The sequence below is a fragment of the Peromyscus californicus genome, unplaced genomic scaffold (genome assembly GCF_007827085.1).
Source record: "Peromyscus californicus insignis strain IS unplaced genomic scaffold, ASM782708v3 Scaffold_12__1_contigs__length_115047231, whole genome shotgun sequence".
In the NCBI taxonomy this organism is placed as follows: domain Eukaryota; kingdom Metazoa; phylum Chordata; class Mammalia; order Rodentia; family Cricetidae; genus Peromyscus; species Peromyscus californicus.
Window position 1 is genome coordinate 53,899,615 of NW_026294413.1, and position 23,399 is coordinate 53,923,013.

The window sequence follows — 23,399 nt, forward strand, 5'->3', positions numbered from 1 at the left end:
GCTATAACTTGACTGTGACTATCTGATGATTAACACCCCCACCCCAGGTTGCTTAGCTCCACAAGAGTAGCACCTCTCTCTCTCTTTCTGCCCAGGGTCTAGCATGGAACAGGTGCCAGCCAAATTCCCTAAATAAAGGTTGTTGGCTGTTGGAGCTGGAAAGGTCCATGGTCGAAAACCCAATTTCCACTACCACTTCTTCCTTCCACACTGCCATAGCTGGGGATGTGGGGCTTCAGGGAGGACGGACGATCTGGAGCCTCAGGCCCTGGGATCTGGTCTTCTGTCTGTCAGCCTGATGCACTTGCATTTGTAAGGAATCCTCAAAGCGAGGGCTGGACTCTGGTCCATTCCTCCTTGTCAGTTTTCTTTTCTTCTTTCTTTCTTTTCCTCCTCCTCCTGTGTGTGCATATACCCATGTGTTTGTGCATGAATGTGAGGTCAGAGGAAAGTCTCAAGCATTGTAGTTCCTTAGGCACAGCCAACATTTTGTTTAAGACGGAGTCTCTGTCTCTCTGTCTCTCTGTCTGTCTGTCTCTCTCTCCCTCTCCCACCTGGTTTTTTTTTTTTTTTTTTTGGTTTTTCGAGACAGGGTTTCTCTGTGTAGCTTTGCGCCTTTCCTGGGACTCACTTGGTAGCCCAGGCTGGCCTCGAACTCACAGCGATCCGCCTGGCTCTGCCTCCCGAGTGCTGGGATTAAAGGCGTGCGCCACCACCGCCCGGCTTCCCACCTGGTTTTTTAAGACGGGTTTTTCTGTGTAGCTCTGACTGGCTGTCCTAGAACTCACTCTGTAGACCAGGCTGTCCTAGAGTGTGGTGATTTTGTGTTCCCCAAAATATTGTGCACCCTAATAAACTTATCTGGGGTCAGAGAACAGAACAGCCACTAGATACAGAGGCCAGAAAATGGTGGCACACACACCTTTAATTCTAGCATTCCGAAGGCAGAGAGCCATCCAGATCTCTGTGAGTTCAAAGCCACACTGGAAACAGCCAGGCATGGTGACTCATGCCTTTAATCTCAGGAAGTGATGGCAGGAAGCAGAAAGGTATATAAGGTGTGAGGACCAGGAACTAGCCTGGTTAAGCTTTTAGGCCTTTAGCAGTAGTTTAGCTGAGATCCATTTGGATGAGGACTCAGAGGCTTCCAGTCTGAGGAAACAGGATCAGCTGAGGAATTGCCAAGGTGAGGTGACTGTGACTTGTTCTGTTTCTCTGATCTTCCAGCGTTCACCCCAATACCTGGCTCTGCGTTGTTTTTATTAATAAGACCTTTTAAGATTCCTGCTACACTAGAGATCTGCCTGCCTCTGCCTCCTGAGTCCTGGGATTAAAGGTATGGGCCACCACTGACCAACTAAGACAGTCTCTTATTGGCCTGGATATTGGTCAAGTAGCCTAGGCTATTGGCTAGTGAGCTTTGGGGAATCTGTTTGCATCTGATTCTCATTTTTCCCATTACTGGGCTTTTTTTACATGGTTTCTGGATATCCCAATGCAGTCCCTAATGCTCACAAGGCAAGCTCTTGACCGAGCCATCTCCCCAGCCCTTCCCTTATTAATCTTCAAAGGAATACAGGTTAGAAAGTGTAGTCAAAAGTTTTCTGAGGGATGTCTTTTTGTACGTTGTGAATATATGTTGTTCCCATTGGTTAATAAATAAGCTGCTTTGGCCTATGGCAAGGCAGCTTAGAGGCAGGTGGGAAATCCAAGGAGAGAGACAGGAAGGAGAAAGGTGGAGTCTAGGGGGAGGCCATCCTGCCATCCAAGGAGCAACATGCCAGCAGACCAGTAAAGCCATGGAACATGTGGTAATGCATAGGTTAATAGTTACCGGTTGAGTTAAACTATAAGAGCTAGCTAGCAAGAGGCATTCCATAGGCCATAGAGTTTTAAATAATATAATCCTCTGTGTGTTTACTTGGGTCTGAGCGGCTGCGGGATTGCGGGTGGGAGAGATTTGTCTGACCGCTGGGCCGGGCAGGACTGGAGAAAACTTTCGACTACAAGAAAGTGACTTATTAAGCTCTGGGTGACTTTTTTCCCTTTTCTTCTTCTTCTTTTTTTTTTTTTTTTTTTTTTTTTTTTTTAATTTGGAAGATAACAAGAGGAGATTCTGTCTCCAGACCATCTGTCGTGGATTACATGACGTGGGCACACACCTGGAAGGTACAGTTTGCAGCTCAGTGAACAGTTACCTTTCACTAAGTTTGCCTTTGACCTCGTTCATTCTTCTAAAACCTGCCGGCTAAGCCCCGTCAAACTCAGTCATGAACTGGGTGCTTGTTTTGGGCTGTGGCAGCTGGTAGTTCTGCAGAAAATCGTCCATTTCCCAAGCACCTAGAAAGACAGACAGACCACAGAGAGATAGTAAGGGATAACCACGGACTTGAGATGGCCTGACAGGAAGAGGTCAGTTCTGAGGGGACAGAGTTAACCCTGGTCACTGGGCTAGGGAGTACATACTGCATGGGAAATCTTCTGGGCCCTAGATTTAGGGGGGCTCTGGATGTTTGTAGAGCCTCTCTCACATGACAGAGATAGAGGCCTGTTTGTTAGAGGGTGATAATAACATGGCTCAGTGAGTTAAAGCCACCTTGGGCTTCCTTCCCCCGGGCCTTTTATTTAATATACATTTCTGCCTTCTCACTCCAAGTAGAGAGTATCATCAGATGGATGTTGATCTTCCCACCCCCTCTTCTTGAATGTCTTCTGACTTCTGACATGACAAAGGCATGGATACTTCTCTTCACACCTGCTCACCCTAGGTGTTGGGGCTGAGATTGCTGTTCTTATAGTTCCCCCCCCCCGCCAGAGCCCCAAGCACCTCACAAAACACAGCTTCTCCTTGAGGTGCAGGGAGAAGGGTTACATTTAGATCCTCGGTAGGGATCAAGTGTGGGAGGCATGTTCCCTGCCTGGGACCGGAGAGTCCTAGTCAGTGCCTAGGCCAGAGGGGTGACTTCTCTGGGGGAGTCAGCCCAACAAGGTGTACCTTCTGTGAGGAGCGTAAAGGGGTGTTGTGGCAGGGAAATAAGCATACAGCTCCAGGCTCTGGAGAAAGTCGAGAGAAGTGGTTGGAGGTATGTTCCCATGTTTCTTTCCCAAATCCCAAGCTTCAAGCACCCTGGCTAGAGGGTTGCCAGGAGAGTTCAGGAAGCACTGGTAGGTTTGGACTTCAGATAACAAGTAATTTGTCATATATCTTCTCCACCTACTTCATGGAGTATACTTACGCTAATTTTTAGTCTTTTCCTCTTTATTTGGAAAACTGTAATTCACATGTGTCCTACAGTGTTTTATTCTTTTAGGGGAGAGGCTAACTTTAGAAATCTTTCTTGGGTGGGAGAACACCCAAAGAAGGCCTCACCCCACCAACTGTTACTGGGATCCAGAGGGAAGAGCGACCATATGAGGTTGGCAGCCTGGAAGTCCCTGCAGAGCATAGACCACTGGTGGTCCCCAGTTATACCCACAGCCGCTTTTACAACGAGGACGAGATCAAGTCCACCCATGTTTTTTCCTCAACTTACCCCCTCTCTCCACCAGGTAAGGTTCATGTTTCAAAGATCTTCCGAAGGACTGGAACATTTTGGTAATACCAACTCCCAAAAGCTAGAATGATGCTCATGCAGACAGTAATGATGAATGCACACCCAGTGGTGTTTGCTAGGAGCCAGGTGTTATTACAGGAGCAGTATGTACATTACTTCATGTCACTTCTAATGTGGAGGACTGTGATTGTTCCGGCTCACAGATGGGATTCGGTGGGGGGGGGGGGTGGGCAGGGCAGGATGGGGTGCCAGGATGGGGATACAAAGCCTTTCGAGGTTCCTTCAACCCTACTCAGTAACTGCACATTTGACTCAGCCTCAAGAGCTATAGGGTTAGAGCTTATGCAACTGTCTTGGGAAGGCGGCTGAGACTCGGCCAGCTTGGCCTGTAGATAGGTTCTGACCACGCTGGGCAAATCCATGGTGTGGCTTTGTGTCACTGTTCTTTTGTGTACATTGTGCCTGATGAGAACCCCTGGGCCCCCAGGGGGCCAGGCTGGCTGGAAAGAAATTTTGGTCATCTGACCCTTGGAAAACACATGCAGGTATGTCTCTGTATGTATGTGCATGCATGCCTCCCCATTACGTGTGTGTGTGTGTGTGTGTGTGTGTGTGTGTGTGTGTGTGTGTGCCAGAGAAGGGATCTTGGGTGAAGTAGTGTGTGACAGGTATGAGGGGACAAGGTAGCTTTCTCCTTTCCTCACTGAGTATGACAGGAAGGAGCCTGGGTGGCAATGAGGGAATTGAAACCCATCACGAGATCAGAGTAAGCTGGTGGAAAGAAATCCCCTATGTCCCGAGAGAGGCCTGGCTCCCCTCACATAGAGCTGGCCAAACCCTGTCTTTTGTATGAGCTCAGAGTGCCCTGAAACACTTAGGCTCTTTCTAGCCACGTTTTCAACAACCTTGTGGTTCTCAGCAATTTGGGCAGCAGCTCCACAAAGCCAGGACCTGGGCTAGTCTCCTGCTGGCTCTTCCTTTGGCTCAGCAGAGGACTCCTTACACACCCCCACTTGTTTCCTGCCACAGAGGGGCAGGAGGAACTGACCCAGAGCAAGTTCTAGAAGGAAGAGGGGTGAGTCAGGCCCTCGGGGGCATGTGGGGAGAAATGGAGAGCTGTGGCTTCTGTGGTCACTGCTCAGAGGAAAGCCCCTTCCTGTATGGCACTGCTCTGTCTCCGAGCTGCAGGAAGAGGGCGGGACCACCACCCTGGTAGCCATCAGGATTCTTCTTGGCACAGGGCAGGGTGGTGAGTGCACTGTCAGAGGCTTCGAGGGGGAGGCAGCCTCTAGTGTTTATATCCTGAGCTGCCTGGAGGGAGCCACACAGGGGCTGGCACTCCTGCGGCACAGCCACACAGATTGTATGCAGTTCGGTCTCTGTGCCGCCCTAGGGGCACTCCTTTCATCCCACAGAAGCAGTCGGAGGAGCTCTGCTAAGAGGCTACTGCTTCTGCTAAGAGCTGGTGGAGAAGAGGCTGGCCAAGGTGCTGATGTTGATTTGGTTGTGGAAGGGGCCGAGGGGAGCATGAGGAACATATCTAAAGCCTGGAGGAATTTGAACCACACTATATGCCTAGCCTTACGCTAGGCACCAAGGTTCTGAGAGATGAAGGATCCTCTTTTCAGCATCCAGGAGAAGGACCACTCCTCTGAGTTTCACTCCCAGGGAATGCCATGGCTAGCGGGTTTGGAACGGCCTTGGTGGTAGATGTTGATGGTCACTTTCTCCCTTTTAGGTCCTGAGTCCACAGGGCTGGCTTTTGTGATTTGCAAGTGGCAGCTGTGTGTGCCTATCATTTGCAGGCCTCAGGGGGATGAGATTGACAGTTCATCTCCTAGAGTTGATCCACTCTGAGTTGAGTGAATCTCTGTGCTCATCCCATTTATGTAACCCTGGCAGGGCCTCCCTGGACCTCTCTTAGGCATAGGTGGTGGCTTTATCTCTTTACCTAGCTTCATTCCTGACCTCAGTGAATTTCTAATATCACCTAATTAACACTGGATTAAAAACAACCCAGTCTTGGTCAGGGAGGCCTTGTCTAGTAGCACGGCTTTGTAGCTGGCTCCTGACTGATGCTCACAGTCCCTACAGCAAGCCCACTTTCAGATTCCCAAATATCATAGGTCAGGGATGCTAAACCCTGCTTCGGTGAAAGACAGTTTCTAGCTGACTTTCCATTTGGTCCTTTCAGCGTAGGGATGTGGGGTCAGGAGGCTGAGGGAGGCAGCTCCCACTCAGGTAAGGCAAGGAACCAAAGACCAGGTTCTCAGCTATTGTCTTTCGACTCCTGCTCCAGGCAGTCCATCCAGGGACCTAGGTACCCGGCTCTTAGCTGCCTGAGCCCCAGAGCGAGCGACTTGTGTGTAACCAAGGTGTCTCGCCTCTGCCCTGGCCTTGGCCTCGCTCTGCTCTCCCTTTTGGGAGAGCAGAGGATGGCGGCGCTGAAGGAAACAGCACATATTCAAGTCCAACCTAATAACTCCCCCATGGAGAGCCCGGCTCAGGTCTGTAATTTGTTTGGCTCGCCAGGGCTGGATGCAGCGACGGAAGCGCTGATGCCTTCCACAGAGATTAATGATGTCCTGGCAGTGGTAGGCGGGAGGCCTGAGCCTTTTATTTTTTTGTGCCATTAAATGACATCCAGAGACTTTCGCTCAGGAGCTGAAAAGCCCTCGTTCCATCACATCCAATTACTTCTGGAGAAGTATTTGCTGAGTGGCTGATCCCGCTGGCTCGAGAGGCTTTGGGACAGAGGGACCACTGGGACCTGGGACTTTGGTCCATATGGGCAGGAGGGAGGCTCTACCCTCTGTAGAAGAGAACCCAGGAGAACTGGAGGGGAATGAGGGGATTTCTCATTGTTCAGCCAGGGGCCACTGGGGCCTCCTTCCATCTTGTAGCCGAGGGCCGTGATGGGGAAGGGGGAGAGATGAAGGAATTCAGTGGGCCAGGTTAGCTCCCACTAGTCCCTGTATTTGGTGGTAGCAATGGCTGGCTGCAGGAATTTGGGAGTTATCTGTGGGTTCTCCATGATCTACGTGTCCTCTTTTGCTTTGAATGGTCGATGTTTCGCCTTGCTGGTGTACATTTCTCCAAAAGATCTACCTTCAGCCTACAGAAATTTCAGGTAGTTCCTGGACAGGGTGCCTGACTGTGTGCTGCCTAGGATGTTCCCAGCTGGGTGCCTGCCAGGGACCCAGAGGTACCAAGCTTTTGCCAGGTGGGTGGGGGCCCTATGAAAGCAAAAGAGAGCTGTCTGCCACACAAGCCACAGTGGGATGCGATCAGGGGCTAGGCCCTGGGGGATTCTGGGGCCAGGCCAGGTGAACCACTGTGGGAGGTCATAGGGGGTTGGGTTGAGCTGTTCTGCAGTGGGCCCTGTCTGTATGTGCGTGTTTGTGTCTGTCTGTGTCTATGTGCTGGAGGGCAGTAGTTTGAGGGTGGGGCTCTTCTCCAGTTATGACCTCCTTTTATTCCAAGGCCTCTTCCCTTCATACTCCCCAACTTCCTCTGAGCTTTAGCTTTTGCCTACAGGCTTATGGGGTCCCTCCTAGCCTTGTTCCTGAATGTCACCACTGCCTTTGCTTTGGGGCTCTGTTGCCTTCATGCCTGTGGCCCCACAGTGGTCCTGTCTCACGCACCCAGGTTGTTCTGCAGGTGTTCAGATCCATAAGCAAGACTTAGAAGCCATTGTATGGCAGGCCCATACCTGTTCCTCCTCGCTGACCCTGGAATCCAGATGTCTGTGTGCTGGGGAGCACCTTACAGCTGTCTAGCTTCAAACCTTAACCATCCCTGCTTGCCATTTTCATCCCATTTTGTAACAAGTGAGTTTTCCCACCGAAGGTCCCTGGGGTGGTGACTCTCCCAGAAGCCCCATCCTGGACTCGTGGACTTTGAGTGGTGTCTGGAGCAGGTAGTGGCATGCCATCTGTCATATCACAGAACATAGATCATGAAACCCACAGATACTCCACAGATTCCAGCCAGGTGTTGCTACTGGCAAATGACTGCCAAGTCCTTCCTCTACTCTCTTCTACGTCCCCCGACACAAGAGGAGCACATGACTGGCTTGTGGCAACGGAGGGCCAGTGGCTTAGAGGCAGCAGAGTGCAGACTGTAGCTCTTTAGGAGTCTGAGGCTTGGCCAAAGGCAGGAAGGTGCCATTGCATAAGATGACCACCTTCAGGCTCAGGAAAAGATGCAGTTGCTTCCTGTCTGTCCCTGCACCAGAGCCCTGCAATCTGGTGGTGTGGAGGGAGAGCAGTGTTGAGTGTGTTGGTACCAGTGGTAAGAGCCATCTGCCAGGAGAAGGTTGGCCTGCTGCTAGCTGTGGATCCTTTGCTTATCAGGGACTTCAATTTTCCTCGGTCATTCAGGGGATGTCAGTCACCACCCTGCCTCCGGACATGGCGAGGCAAAGGAAAATGTCATGGAGTACTGGGCAGCTGGCAGAGAGGCAGCCCTGCTGGCCTGGGGTTGGACAGAGAGGGCGTGGATGTAGAGGTTGTCATCTGAAGGCATGAGTACTCACAGAGGCGGCTGCCTCTTCAGGTGCTGAAGGATGTTGACATGGTGTGTGTGTGTGTGTGTGTGAAGGTGGGGGTGTGAGAACGTGTAGATCTGTGTGTGAATGGCTTGCAAATGTGTGTCTGTGGGTGTAACATCACCACACACACACACACACACACACACACACACACACACACACACACACACACTTGGTGACTGAGAGGCCACAGTAGGCTTGGCGAAGTGACAGATGATCGAAGGAAGGACCTCTTCTCTCAAGGAATCTCTAGTGTCATGACGGAAGCAGGATGGACGTGAGTAGAGCAGTATTTACTAACATGAGGAGACCCAGGCAGATGCCTGAGCACAACAGAACACCAGGGGAGCCGACACAGTGAAGGGGACACTATCAGGAGAGTGGGGGCAAGGCTGAGCTGAGAGGGGACAGCACACTGAGGGACAGTCCAGACTTGCGGGGGTGGGGGTGGGGTGGGGATGGGGGACGGAATTCTTGGCCCATCTAGATTGGCAGACAGGGATGGGTGAACCAGTTGTTCCGGCATCATGTGAGGCTCCTAGGAATCTGTGTATTGTTGGGGGGCCGGGGCGCTGCTATGGGATCAGTTGGTTTCTCTAGAAGATAGAAATGGAAATATCAAGGCCAAGGCTGCTGCTAGGAAAGACGTGTAGGGAAACCATGGAGAATCACAGATGAGCTGAGGCCATGTTTAGAGGGCACGCGCACGTGTGTGTATGTAGGTAGGACGGGAGCAGTACACCGGGAAGCAGAGAATGAAAGTCCAGTATGTCCTAGGCCAGAGTCGCCTCTAGCACCAAGTCTGGGCAAAGCATGGCCTTTAGGATGATGTCAGTAAAATATGACCCGCCCTTATCAGAGGTCGTGGCTTCAGGGGCCCTAATGGTACTTGATATGTTTGGATATCTTCTCCAAAGTATTCTGTGTGCTCCAGTTCTCAGGCTACACCAGGGTGGCACACACACCCAAGGGAACAGAGACTTGCAGTTCTATTTTGTCCCGTGCACTGGGCACGATGTTGTGCACGACTTATCACGAGGCATTGTCCTGGGAGTGCCGAGGGCATTGGGCAGTCATGACAAGAAAGGATGGGCTGTGGCACAGGAGTGGCATCATGGCACCACAGGACTTCCTCACTAGATCAGGGTGGCTTAAACCCCTCTAGGTCCTCCCTGTGGAAACCCCACTTAGGAATGTCTGGAGTTGGCCCCTTCAGTCAAGTCTGGTCAACGCTGTCATTTGTGTGGCAGAACACAGGAAAGACGAACACAGGAAATCAGTTCCAGGTCCTTCCGCTGTAGACTAATCTGTTCTGTTTTGATGAGATAGGAATCGAGGGGTATGGGGTGTGAGGTGCAAGATCACACGATGATTGAGAGAGCTTGAATGTCAAGATGTTCTTATTCTCTGAGTACATGTGTCTGTCCTGAGTCACGGGACAGAGCAGAATCCTGATGAGGGTTTCACCCTCTTCTCTTTGAACAATGCCCCCTGCCACTCGTTACCAGTCATGGCAGGTTCAGTGGCAATCCATTGCCACAGTCAGCCTGTCACCTACAAATGAGTCCCAAAGAGGACAAGGCCCTGAATAGGAATAGAACACAATTGGCTATACATTTATTTATTTATTCATTCATTTTTTTTAAGTGAACTGTACCCTGTGTCACACTGGGGACCTTTAGGTTACTTTAGTTTCAAAACTGCTTTGCAAACATTTATAATTGTCTAGCTAATTGGCTCAGCCAGCTTTATCTTTGATGTCCCTTTGCCTAACTCCTATGGCTTCTTCACTTTCCCCCTTCAGCCTCCAGAAGCTGCCCCTGCCTGTTCACCATGGGGGATACACCATCTGGTTCTAACATGCCTGCATCTCTCATAGCGCTAATCCTATGGGCAGAAAACGAGATCCGGGCAAGACCTGGGGCCTGTGTTCCTTGGCAGGGCTCTGTGCCCTGACCTGAGTGTTGGTTTCGCCTAGGGCTCTGTGAGTTCCGAAGCACTGTCAGATGGGGCAGCGTCCACCAGGCTCTCAACACTCCGAGTTATGCAAGGACCACAACAGTCACTGCTTTGGCAATCGCCCTGGGCCCATCTCTCCTGACCTCTCACTGTCTCGCATCAGCACTCCTCCAGGGGCCTCCTGCCCGGTTCTCTCTGGTTATTCAGATTACTTGTTTCTAGAGAGTCACTTTCATGTGCTACCTCTCCCACAAACAATCTCCACTGGCTTCTTGTGGTCTACCCACTAATGCCACATTTCTGGTAGCCCGTTCCTCTGTTTGCTACAATTTTCTTTCTTTATTTTTATTTTATCTATCTATCTATCTATCTATCTATCTATCTATCTATCTATCTATCTACCTATCTATCATCTATCTATCTATCTATCTATCTATCTATCTATCTATCTATCTATCTATCTATCTTGGTTTTTAAGATAAGCTTTCTCTGTGTAACAGCCCTGGCTATCCTGGAACTGCTTTGTAGACCAATCTGGCCTCGAACTCAGAGATCCACCTGCCTCTGCCTCTCAAGTGTTGGGATTAAAGGTATGTGCCACCACCGCCCGGCTTGCTCCCTATTTTCTTACTTGAAAACAATAACAACAACAATACCCAACCAACTTTGTATCTCTAGTTTCCACAACCAAATGCTCCCTCTTCCTCCACTCAAGAGTCCAGATCTTCTACAAGGCCTGATCTATATTCCACTCCTCCAGGAAGCCCCAGGGGAAGATGTCTGTAGGTTGGATGCCAGTGAGCACTTCATCTTTCTAGAGAGGAAGCTGAGGGCCTGAGAAGATTATCACCAGCCAGAGAGTGGAAGCAAGATTTCCTCACCCCACAGTAAAACACCTTAATTCCCTACCTGGACAAAGAGGGGTGCTGTCCTGGAGAGAAAGAAACCCCAGGAAGGGACAAGATCCACTCACAGTCCACATGGCACTATTGTGTCCTCAGAGTCAGAACAAAGCAATTAAGGACTTAATCATAAGCTGTTCTGCACTGTTATTTAATCAGTTCCAAACTATACTGTCAGCTCCTTGAGGGCAGGGAAAATCCTGTGGGCTCTGGGACTGTTTCTTCTTGGCACAAGGCTAGGCACATGGAAGGTCCCCCCATGGTAGGGCCAGAACCTTTGGCAGCAAAGAAAACTATAGGAGTCTTATTCTGCTCAGATGCATGCAAGGAGCAAGTGTGAGTGTGTGCACGTACGGAATGCTGGTTCTGGTAAAGATCCAGAGTGATTAACAATGGTTTCAGGCCTCATAGATTTGCAGTTGTCTTGCCTTGCTGTCTGTCCTGGAGGGGAGGCAGCCTCTGCCGAGCATTGGAGTCACTGCCTTTCATGGATGTGAGCCTAAGTCACATCTCTGGAGCCTTATTTCAGCAGGCCAAGGCAACGTCTTGGGCACACACCACCCACTTCCTCTCCTGCCCCGGTCACCATTCTTTCTGGCATCTTCTAATGCTCTTCTCCACTTCCATCCTGTCAGGAGAAAGCCAGCTTCCCAGTGTGAGCCTCTCCTGAGCATTTTCCTGTTTAAGGCAAAATTGCCTTGGGATCCTGGAGTCCAAGGTCGAGTGCTGAGGCCAGGTTGAGTGCTGAGGCACTGCCTTGTCCTTCAAGAGTCTCATAGAATGGGCAGGAACTGTGTAGAGGGCCTTAGTTCTCCCGCACCTTGCAGCTACAGAGCCTTGGCGGCTTCCTGTCATTTTGGCGAGACGGGTACTCAGGAAGCTGGGGAAACTTGCTTTGGTCTGGTCAAGATGCATTCTTTTTTCCCTTTCTTTGTGCTTGCTATCCAGATTTAAAAGTGTGTCCTTGACAGAGCTCTTTAAAACAGACTTGCACGGCGGGCAAGGGGCTGAAGGCACCTGGGGGGGTTCATGGGTGGAAAAGTGGCGCCATCTTGGCCCCAGGGGCCGAGTCCTTTGTGATGGATGGCCCCAGCTCGGCACACATCTAAAGGGCTCCACCAGCATGCCAGTCCCTTTCTGGGCTTCAGCTCCTTACCTCTGGAGCCTCAGGCACAGGCGATGTGACAATACCTGTGCCAGTTTCCCAGTGGGTGGAAGTTAGCTGGGGTCACTGGGGGAGAGGAAACAGCTGCCCACATCTGCCTTCTCACTCGCCTTGGCACAGCCTGGGGAACGTGTGTTTATGTACCCTTACACTGCCACCTGTCACTTCTACAGGACCTTCCCTTTTCCTAAACCTGGGAGATGACAAAGTACACAGGGATCACTCTATGCCCAGTTTCCCAAAAAGAAATCTAAGGCTCGCACAGTGATCTACCTGCAGTCTGTCTGGGAAACTTTCCAGCCCCGTTGTCGTGATGACTGAGGCCAAACTGGCAGGTTAGCCATGGGGAGGCTGTGGAAATGTGTCCTCTCCTATGTCTGAGGAGGATTGCTCAGAGAAGCTGGGGGGTGAGGGGGGAAGAGGTGTGGCTGGGGACATCTTTGCCCCATCACTGAGATGGCAAGGCAGACCAGGCAATTAACCACTAATGAAGACAGACCAGCAGGGTGGCATTCCAGGGTACTCTTGCCCAGATTGGCCTCAATTATAGGGCACAATTACCTGCTGAGGTGTTGTAGGGTGGTTGCCTGTACATGCCATGCAGAGTTTTGGGGGCTCTCCTTGGCTGATGTGTTTACTTCTGGGAGACAGCATCGGAGCCCAACACCTCCTTTAGGACATTCATCCCAATCAATTCACTCCCAAGAAGTACTACCATTTGACCCCAGCCTCCAAGGCTCTTGGATGGAAATGGAAGTTCTGACTTGCCCGTAAAGACACACAACTTGAGTTTTGCCCCAGAATTCATCCTAGCTTCATTGTGAAGGTCCGGAAGGCCTCACCTCGATTTTCATTTTGTTTGGGGGGGGTAGGGATGGTTGAAGTTCCCTGAAGAAAGACGAAGAACTGGTAGCGGTGTAAGCCAGTGGTCGGTGGGGGGGTCGGAGGCCCGTAGTCTGTAGAGAAAAGGTAAGAGACACAGGTGGGTTCATCCCCATGCTACCCAGGGTGGAGTTACTGCTTACAGCGTCTCCTGGCTGCTCTTAAAAAAAATATCGGCCGGGCGGTGGTGGCGCACGCCTTTAATCCCAGCACTCGGGAGGCAGAGGCAGGCGGATCTCTGTGAGTTCGAGGCCAGCCTGGTCTACAGAGCGAGATCCAGGAAAGGCGCAAAGCTACACAGAGAAACCCTGTCTCGAAAAACCAAAAAAAAAAAAAAAAATCATCTGTGTTTTTCCATCCTTGGTGACCTTCCTAGGGTTACCCGAATGACGTCACACCTACTGCGCCCCTCCCTCCCCCATCAGGACTTAGGTTTGGTGGGATCTCCCCTTCAATGTCTGTATTTAAGGTGTTTGTTTGGGATAGGTAGGTGTGTTGTTGTTGGTAGTGCAACTTCGGGTTGGCATGAAGACTCGAGGCTCCCAGGCCATCCTGGGTGGATGGGAGTTGGTGGTGTTCAGCTTTTGTGTTAGTCTATCCTGATGGATTTCCTGCCTCAAGAGAAACCCATCTTCCCCTATGAGCGTGTCTGGCAGTATGTTTTAATTAAATTTTTTTTTCCTTTTATCATTTCCTTGTGAAGTCAATCCCTAAAGAAGCCAGTTTCTTGGCTGGTTTGGGAGGATCTGGAAGTGGTTACTAGGGTGGGTGGGACTAGGTTCAAAAGGTTTGGTCACAGGCACTGTGGAAGCTAGGAAGCTCGGGGCTCTGGGGGAGAGGGCTCCTTCCCTTTCATTCTCCCTCTTGGAGGCTGGCTGTTTTGGGGGGTTAAGATTGTAGGGTGAAGGTATCCTTCCTCTTTGCCTATGTAGCAACGGGGAACTTGGTGGGCCTGGCCTAGGCCTTCTAAGCCGGAACTCCTTCCAAGGCTGCTTTGGCCCTCCCACTTTGCTCTCCTATTTCCCTTTCTAGGGAGGACGTACAAGCTGGAGCCAAGAAGAATCTTCCCGGGTCAGGGGTGGTGGGGGGGTGGGGAGCGGAGGCACAATTCCAAGGACGCTAGTGGGTGGGAACACTGGTTCTTCATGGCCATCCTCCTCTTCCTTTCCTCTCTTAACCATGAAACACAAGAGGGAATGACTGTTTGCCACTGTTGGAAGTGTTCTCATAGTATACTTCCGGCCACTGGGCCACCAGCATACTAAGAGCCAGGGGATTTCCTGACTGTTCATCTTTCCCATTGCAGATCAGATTATGTGTGTGTGTGTGTGTGTGTGTGTGTGTGTGTGTGTGTGTGTGTGTGTGCTGATGGAACAGAGCAGGCTGTGCCAAGAGCTGTGTTCGTTTGTGCAGTTCGGGGTCTACAAGGGGGCAGGTGATGGCATGCCAATGCTCCGAGGCTGCTTTGGAGCTTTGGAGTGTAGGGAAATCAGGGGATTCCTCTCAAACACTTCTAGGGCTAAGAAAGACTTCTGGGCATGGGGAGTGAAAAGACTGTTGCTTCATGTACATGAGTATGTGGAAGGCAGATGTAACAACAGTTGGCTTCTGGCCGGGCTGGTGGTCTCGGGAGTTACCTAGTGCCCTTGAGGTGGGTACATTCTTTATGGCCAAAAGACAAACCTGAAATTAGAATTATGGATTTAATCTCAGGGGAGATGGGAACTTATCCTTACCCCTCTTACTAGGGCTTTCCTGAAGGAACCTCCTCCATTCAAAACCTCCGGAAGTGAAGATTTGGGAGTGGGAAGTGGGTTCCCCACATGTTGGCTAGGAATATCAATGACAGCTTCCTTCCACCCAGGACTTGGTTAGGTCCATTTTTATGAGGAGACTGAGGTTTTGAGAAGTGAGACTGGGTCCCCACGACGTGGAGCTGGAATTGGCCTACATGATGCCAGCCCATGCTGCTTCATGGACGGTGTGGGACCGTTTGGATTTAGTCTTTCGTCTGTGGCCAACTCTCCATCTGAGTATCCCCTTTAAATAGAATCCAAGGTATACCTTAAGAGTGGGGACCTCAGAAGGAAGGGGATTGGGGTCTGGGGGTCTAGGAAATTTTGTCGTGAGTGCCCCCCATCCAGCTAGACCGCTGGCTGGCCTCTTGCCTTCATTGCTGCATGATAGAGGGAAGTCCTCTTTCCACCCCTAACTCCTACTCCGGCCTCAGCTTCTTTAAAAGTAGACCTTGGGGCTGGGGAGATGACTCAGTTGGTAGAGTACTTGCCTAGCATGCTTGAAGCCCCCCGGGTTCCATCACCGGCATGGAATAAACCGAACATGGTGGTGCATAGCTACAATCCCGGGATTCAGGAGATAGAAGCAAGAGGATCAGAAAGTTTAAGATAACTCTTGAGCTATGTTGAATTTGAGGGCCACCTTGGAATACATGAGACCCTGACTCAAACCAACCAACCAACCAACCAACCAACCAACCAACCAACCAACCAACCAACCAACCAACAAGACCTGGATGCCAGTGACCTAGCCTACAGGTAACCTCTGGAGGCGATATTTAGTATTTGCACATTGTGAATTAGTGTCACGGTTACCCTGAGGACTGTCATTAATGCCCTGGCTGCAGACGGGATGCTGGAGGGGCCCACTCACCTGTTATCACGCTGCCCCGAATAGTGCCAGTTTTTAGGTCGGCACCCTAAAAGGAGAGATGGGAAAGACTGTCGATTACTTCCCGGGCAGCCGTGGTAAAGGCTGACTCTTGCCACGCTTCAGCAACGCCCCTCTCTCCCCAGCAGCTGGCCTTTCTCTGGAAGTGGGATGGTGGAGTGGGTGTATGTGGCTGCTTCTGGGAGAGGATTTTGGAGTTGGAAAATGGTACTTCAGGGAGCCTAGGGGAGAGGAGACAAGACGCAGGGTGTCAAGGGGTGGGAGGTGTCCTGGAGGCAGAGAATAGACGCCTGACTTCTGAGGTGAATCCTGATAGAGACCTTCCCAAAGGGCTTCTTTAGGCTCCCCATCTGCACCTGAGACTGGGTGCAAGGTGTAACTGTTCATGGGGCACCTGGCCTGGCTGTCCCTAGGGGCTGGTTAGTTAACTCATCTTCACAGGAGGGAGGACTCTGCTTCCTCCGGACCCTTTAGCCTACGAGGCAAGGAAAGCCAAGGAAGGTCAGGGGAAGAGAGTGGACTGCCTGAGTGGACTTAGCCACAGCTCCGGGCAGTCTTTTTGGCCTCAGTTTCTCTCCGCTTCCCTCTGCCCTCCTTCCTTCCACTCCATGTCTGTGGGATAATGAGCTGCTCCTGGAGGCGGGTGCTAATTATTGTTTTTGCAGGGCTGGTGGGTGCTTAGATGAAAGAGACTGGAGCCAGGCCCCTGGGTCTGTGCCACAGCTCAGGGGGCCCCAGGCCATGCCAGGGAGCCCCGAGGGCCCTAGGTGTGGGGTTTTATAGCCATAATGATGGTGATTAGCTTGGTTCTTAATTGATTCTGCCAACACCTAACTGTGCCCTGGCCCCCTTTCTACCCAGTCTTTCCTGGGGCAGTCTATGCCTCTCACTCCCTGAAAATGGAGGCAGGATGGAGGAGTGGTGGGGGAGAGTGAGGCTGGGGCAGGTGAGGGCTGTACCCTGGTTAGCTGATTGCCCTTTCTAGGACCTAGAAGGGACACTGATGGAGAGGCGTTAGGAATCTGACCTCTCTGGCTTTAGGCTATGCGTGTCCACTGTTCACTGTGGGTATCCTTGTCTGTGTCCCTTCTCGAGGCTCAACTATAAGGGTCTAGGTCATCTTCATCTAGGGCAGGAGGCTAGAAGGACAGAATCTTACACCCTAAGCCCACTGCATCTGATTTTCCCTATTCTCTTTCTTCTATTCCTTCTATTCCTTCCCTTCCTCCCCCTCCCATCCCTATTCCTGCAGCCTCGGGTGCACCTGGGTAGCCTTCAAACACAGACCCTTGCTCTGATGCCCACTGTAGCCTGCCGGGAGCTTCTCTCAGAGCGGTCTCTTAGCTCCGCCACTTTGGGGCCTGGTCTTGTCTAGGGCTGGCATCGGACCCAGATGTGACCAGAAGCTGAGATGCCGAGGCTGAGGAGGGAGTAGGGTGAAGGTAGGAGGTTTGGGACCTGGAGGCTTTTCTCCTCAATGTCTGTCCCTTCCAGAGGGGGAGGTCAGGACCCAAAGGAAGCCTAGAAGCACTCTCCCAAAATAGCTCTCTTGACTGCCCTAACAAGATGGGGAGGAGGCAGGGGAGCCCAGCCCAGCAGCCTGCTCTCTCTTCTCTGGCTTCCCTCTCATTCCTCTCCAAGGCAGCCCAGCCAGTGGTTTGTTTAAACCAAACAATAGCAACCTAGGTTGACTGTTTCTTTTCAATTCCCCGTGGGCTTGGGTTCCACCCAGAGCAATAACCAGGCTTCTCTCCTCCAGTAAGGGCAGGGAAGCAGGGAGGGTGGGGGCTGAGACATGTGATATGGGTCAGGGAGCTGCTGTTGTAGAATCAGAGCTGGGCCCATGCGGAAAGTCTGACTTGAAGCTTGCTCAGACCTTGGGACTATCTTCTCACTCACTAGGGCTGCTTAGTAAAGACTAGATGCAAACCCTTGGGTTAGGCTTCCAGAATCAGGCCGACTGTTCTTCCTATCTGCCTCCCTTGTTACCTCTCTGCACCTGTGTTCCACTTGGGTGCTTGGGACATTTAGCTACTCGGGGTGGCCTAAGCCGATCCTACAGATGGATGCCACTCTTGCTGGCAGGAAGGGTAGAACGTGATGGCAGTGGATCCATATGCAGTAACTGGACAGAGTAGCTGTGACTTAACTCAGGTTGGGTGAGGGTAGCTAAGTGTCCTTTGGCTATAATCTCTCCTCGGGTTGGTCCCGGAGGGGCTGAGATTCCTACTATGGGATCAACATCAGTAAGGAAGCCACACTCTAAAAGCTGAGAAAACTGGGGGCCCAGAGAGGCTAAACAAACTGTCGTCCCAAGCCATTTGAGTAATGAGTGGGAGAGCTCCAGAATGTTCAGGAAGTGAGGGACCCTGGGACTCCCGAGGCTGACTGATCAATGGCTCAGGCCTTTTAGCCCATATTACTGCCCTGTGCCTTTTTCAGGACACCTTGACACCCCCATTGCTCCACTGGTAAGCATTGTTTTCAGTCATCCATTATTAAATGGATGAGGGTGTGGCTCAGAAGAATGGGATGTTTGGCATGTGTGGAGTGTTGGGCTTACCCAAACCAAACTAAACCAAACCAAATAGTATCTGGAGGCCTGTGGCAACAATGGAAATCCCAGCCTAAAATATCTTGGTAGAAAATTACATCCAGCCTGGAAAGCTGGACCACTGGAGGATGGTCAGGACTCAGTAGCAGAATGTGAGAGGGATGTTGAGAAATGCCTGCTCTGCCCTAGTGGCCAGGCCAAGGAGGGACTCAGATGGGGGTGGGTAGGGGCCTGGCGTTGGAGGGGCACAGATACTACTTGCACTTTTGAAGGAGAACCTGCAAGAGACCAGGGACCACCGAGAGCTCCCAACACTCTTAGCTTTTTCGCGGCCCCCAACCTGCTGTCTCCACCTGTTCTGGAGGACTCCAGGTGTTCTTGGAGACCTGGTTAAACCCAGCCCAAACCTCCTGTCCCTCTTTGTACCTGAGGACAGTTGAAATTTTCAGAAAGAGTCTTTTCTAAATGCTCAGTTAAAAAAAAAGAAATAATTACTGAAATTACGAACACCATAGATGCAGTTGGATTTCTGACACCTAGGAACGCTGAGAAGCCCAGGATGGGCTTTTTAGAGTGGCAGGACTAGGGACGTTTTAGGCATGTTTGTGTCATGTACCTGGGAGGACACTAGGGAGTCCTCATGAGTGTGAAGGACAGATGGTAACAGATGGAAGTGACTTTTTTCCACAACCTTTTCCCCATTCCTCCTCTTCTGGGGAGGGGAATCTCTGGTCGGAGGAGGTGTGGCAAACTGCTCTGTAGGGAAGACCCTTATGTTTACAGGATGTAAGAGAAGCAGTTGCTCTTAGAAGTTGGTCCTGTGTGCGTGTGTATGTGTGCACCCACGCTTATGTGAGTGCATCCATGCATGCATGTATGCAATAGGGTGCTGGGTACACACTCGACTACCTGGCACAGGAATTCACATAAATTATAGTAGGGACAGAGTCTAAGGCCATGTGCGTCCCAGGCAAGCACTCAACTACTGGACAACACCCCCAGCCCTAGCACAAAGATTCTAATTGCACAGAAGGATCTGGACTCTGGGAGCACATGGGTTTCTCTGCGTTGGTAGACATGAGGCTTTTGTTTGCTGGCTTCCCTCTCAGCATCCACTGTCCCTCTGTTGAGCTAGCTTAGAATTTGGAAATACTTGGGGAAAGTTGGGGCTTGATTGAGAGTCATGGGAACCAAGAAGATTTAAAACATCTTAAAATGCTTCTGGCTGATTTGTCTCAGGTTAAGTAGTCAAAAGCATGGTGTTGGAAGCTGCTGCTGGTGATGGTGGTGGTGGTGGTGGTGATGTGTGTGTGTGTGAGAGCATGCACATATGCCTACCTGTCTCTCCCACTGTTTACTCATGTTCTGATTCTCCAGGGCACTATTCTGTTGTCTGATCTCAGCACACTCCCTGCATGGGAAGATGGAGAGCAGTAGACCATGCAACCAGACAGAAGCGGAGGGGTTCCAGCATCTCCAGGGCAGGGGCTGTAGCCCACCATCGTTGTTCCCCTGGGATGTCTGCACACAATGGGCAGGGGTGTAGCTCCCCTTCCCTTTGCTACCCCGGTCAGTCCTACTTCTCATCTATACCCTTTGTTTCCTCTCCTTGTGGGGACACTCGTGCACTGCTCTATCCGAGGCCTCTCACTTCCCCCTCTCCGAAAGCCCACCAGAGAAAGGCTCAGGCTCTTAATTTGCTTCATGAATCTCTGGTGGGTGTGAAAGGGGCCTGACGGTTGCTGGTCTCAGCAGAGTTGCTGGTGCCCTGGCCTCATTCTGCTGCAATTACCTACAGGCCACTAGCCACCCACAGGGGTGGGGGGTGGGGGATGGAGGGTGAAGGGGTGGGGGGTGGTTCAAAGCTCCAGGTCCTGGGGCCACCTGACCTCCAGGTAAAGGATCATGGAACATTTCCTCTAGCACTCAGGAGACGATTTAATCTCTTCACCCACCTCTTCCCATTTACGCGGAGGATTCAGTCACTTCTGCCTGACTAGGGATTCCCTCTGGCAGAGGGGGAAGTCTCGCTTTTTGATTTCAGGGAGAGTGGAGGGCATCAAAAAAGAGCCCCAAATTTGAAAGTAGGCAAGGAGCAGAGAGATAAGGGAGAGTGCTAGGAGAAGTGAGCAACACAGTCCTTGGGTAGAAGACAAAGAAAGACAACCCCCCTCAAACAAAACAACAACAACAACAACAACAACAACAGGAAACTGGGAACGGAGTCCAGACTCCCCGACCCTGGCACCGAATGAGAAAGCTCCTTGCTGTTTCGCACAGCTGCCTGCAAGCTGCCAAGTGGCAAAGGAGCCAGGAAAGGCACAACACTGGAAAGTGCTACCCAGCAATCTGTGTATTCTGCAATTAACATGGGCTAAGCGAGGGGAAGGCATTGACAGCTCCCAGGCTCCGAGATCCCCAGGGGCTGTGGCTGCCAGGCCACCAGATGCCAGCCTGGAGGAGACCCAGCTCTGGAGATGGTGCCTCCTCTAAGGGAAAGCCTTCCAGTCAATTAATCCTGTGGTTTGCTCTTGCCCTGGGGCTTGGTCACTGGGGAAGTGCAAGGAAGCCCCTGGGAAGATGGAGGCGCACAGATCTAAGGGCCCCTGTCCACTGAGTGCTTCTAGACCCCAGGGTGTAAGGGGGCCAATTATTTTGCACACTTGTTTCCTTCAACATATGTCAAGATCAAAGACTTGTCAGGTCCTTCCCTCTGCCCTGGTGGGCAGTAGAGACAGCATAGTGAATACTGGTGAACAGACCAGCGGGTGGGCAGCAGATCCTGGTACCTGGACACCAGTGGACAACAGGACCCCTGGGCTTGATTCTGAGCTTGGTTTCAAATCTAGGTGCCCAGATACCATGGTGGGGTATAGATGAAGAGGAATGATTGATTTCTCCCAGGAAGTAGTGGCCCGGGATGGGAGGAACATCACCCAAAGCTTAACCACCTTTTATCACACTGGGTTAATAGGCAAATTTCCCAAGGCCAAGGTCAAGGTTGTCTGTAGAAATAGAGCTTGAAGCCGGGCGGTGGTGGCGCACGCCTTTAATCCCAGCACTCAGGAGGCAGAGGCAGGCGGATCTCTGTGAGTTCGAGGCCAGCCTAGACTACCAAGTGAGTTCCAGGAAAGGCGCAAAGCTACACAGCGAAACCCTGCCTCGAAAAAACCAAAAAAAAAAAAGAAAAAAAAAAAAAGAAATAGAGCTTGAAAAATAGAGGTGCTCCTCGCCCTTTGTTCCAGGCCATGTGAGGTGTAAGTGGTGTCTCAGTAAGTTCTGCTTACTTGACACTCCCTGTATATGACAGTCTATATAGCATGGAGCTGATTCTGAGGAATAATGGCTGGAGAGATGGGAAGATGAGTGAATGGATGAGATGCTCTGTGCAGACATAAAAGTACTAACGAGATACAGTTCTTGGTGTTCTGAAGCCCACGGTCCAGAGGGGCAGATAAATCAGCAAAGGAACAACTGTGTAGGCAGTGCTCAGATGACAAACGGGAGTAGACTTGGTATCTGAGAGAACTAGAGAGAGGAGGCTAGTCTTCGGGCTTTGAAGGACAGGTATAGTGTTTTGTTTTGGATGATGGATAAAACAAGAGAGGGAAGGACAGCTTGAGTTGAGAAATCAGCCTGCCATTTTTCAAGTCTGCACTGTCCCCCACAGGCTGTGTTTGAACACGTGAGTCCCTGGCCAGTGGTGCTCTGTTGGGAATTTGTGGAGCCTTTTGTGACATGGTACCTAGATGGCACCCATAGGCCACTGGGGGCAAGCCTTGAAAGTTGTATGTGCTTCATTTCTGGTTCATTTTCTCTGCTTCTTAGGTCATCAAAAACCGAGGACCTGCAGCCTCATATAGAGCGTTGCTAACCACCATGCCTCCCCTAACATGATAGACTGTGCCCTCTGAAACCGTTCGCCAAGACAAATCCCTCCCCTAATTTGTTCATGTCTGATCAATGAGAAGAGTAACTAATATTTTCCTTAAGCGTGTGAACACGGAAGTGACCTGGAAGATGGGACAGACTGGACCACCGGTTAGAGCCAATCACCAGATGCATGTCTGAAAGAGACTCAAGAGAAGGGCGGACCTGCAAGGGGGAGGCCAGGCTCTGGTGTCAGGAACTACATCGGGTTGTGGAGAGCCAAAGCCATCCCATCAGCAGGCTGAACCTTGAGTTCACAGATCTCAGGCAAAGCCTTTCTCTTTTCCAGAGACTCAGCTGCCATCCCAGGAGGGTTATGGGACCTAGCCGGCTGAGCTGCCTCTCAGGTCAAGAGGGGATGAGGGTTAGGCTGGGCTTTGGTTCCCTGTCATGCCAAAGGTCAACAAGTGGCTCCCCTCAGAGCATGTGCGCTTGGGATCTGGGGTCCCAAATGCCTCTCTTCTATAAACAGTAATTTTTATTTGAGGTTTCAAAAAAAAAAAAAAACCCAACGCTAATTTATTTGAATTCTGTGTGTGAATGTGTGTATGTGCTCGGGTGGGTATATGTATGTGTGTGTAGAGAGGCCACAGGACAACCTCAGTGGGGCAGGCTTCTCACCAGGGTTTCTGCATGAGTTAGTTCACATTTCCCAGGACCGTCTCTGCTGAAGCGCAGTGAGGCTGGGAGGCCGCCCGCTTGGAGGGTAGAGGCCTGCTGCTCTGCTTATGGAGCCATGTTTCCTGGTCTGACTCTTGGCAGTCACAAGACTAAGAAAATGGAGATGTCCACTTGACAGGCGGCTCAGGCATCCGACGTGACTGTGCCGCCGGGCCAGCCAGACTTCCGCCCAATATCATTACCAATTAGCTTCGTGACTTTGAGGAGCCATTCAATTTCCGAGTGTCTCAGTCTCTGTACCTCCAAGTAGTGATGGTAATGTACAGCTGGGGTTTCTCACAGAGTTGCTATGGAGTTGTAATTGGGAAACAGAGCCCCGAAGCCCCACAGTGCCGCCCAAGTCTAAGGGTCATTACTGAGCTGAGCTCTCCACTGAGGCTTCATGAAAGGCTAGTGGCGGGAGTGGGGGGGGGGGGCTCTGTGGCTGCCAGTGCTCTTCGATTGTGACAGGCCCAGGAAGTGCCTGTGCCGGGTCAAGCTCACGAGGCTAATGGCTGTGCTTAGGGCTCAGAGGTTATCCAGCTGTGACTGT

At 51.3% G+C, this 23,399-nt stretch overlaps 1 protein-coding gene and 1 long non-coding RNA gene across 5 annotated transcripts in view; one reads left to right on the plus strand and one right to left on the minus strand.

Moving 5' to 3' along the window:
- The window catches only part of LOC128107216 (uncharacterized), a 31,898-nt gene extending 8,637 nt beyond the window's left edge, over window positions 1-23,261 (plus strand). The window contains exons 1-4 of one of the 4 annotated variants that reach the window (XR_008217009.1): window positions 2,098-2,169; window positions 3,396-3,549; window positions 19,634-19,825; window positions 22,085-23,261. This is a non-coding gene — a long non-coding RNA (uncharacterized LOC128107216). Of the gene's footprint in view, window positions 1-2,097; window positions 2,170-2,233; window positions 3,550-19,633; window positions 19,826-22,084 lie in introns of those variants that run through there. The other 3 variants (XR_008217008.1, XR_008217007.1, XR_008217006.1) reach the window with 3 other exon arrangements.
- Pebp4 (phosphatidylethanolamine binding protein 4) overlaps window positions 2,104-23,399 on the minus strand; it is a 235,862-nt gene continuing 214,566 nt past the window's right edge. The window contains exons 5-7 of the mRNA XM_052732847.1: window positions 15,685-15,730; window positions 12,975-13,088; window positions 2,104-2,340 (exon numbers count right to left, since the gene is read on the minus strand). Of these exons, the coding sequence (XP_052588807.1) occupies window positions 2,249-2,340; window positions 12,975-13,088; window positions 15,685-15,730 (252 nt within the window). The 3' untranslated portion in view covers window positions 2,104-2,248. The remainder of the gene's footprint in view (window positions 2,341-12,974; window positions 13,089-15,684; window positions 15,731-23,399) is intronic.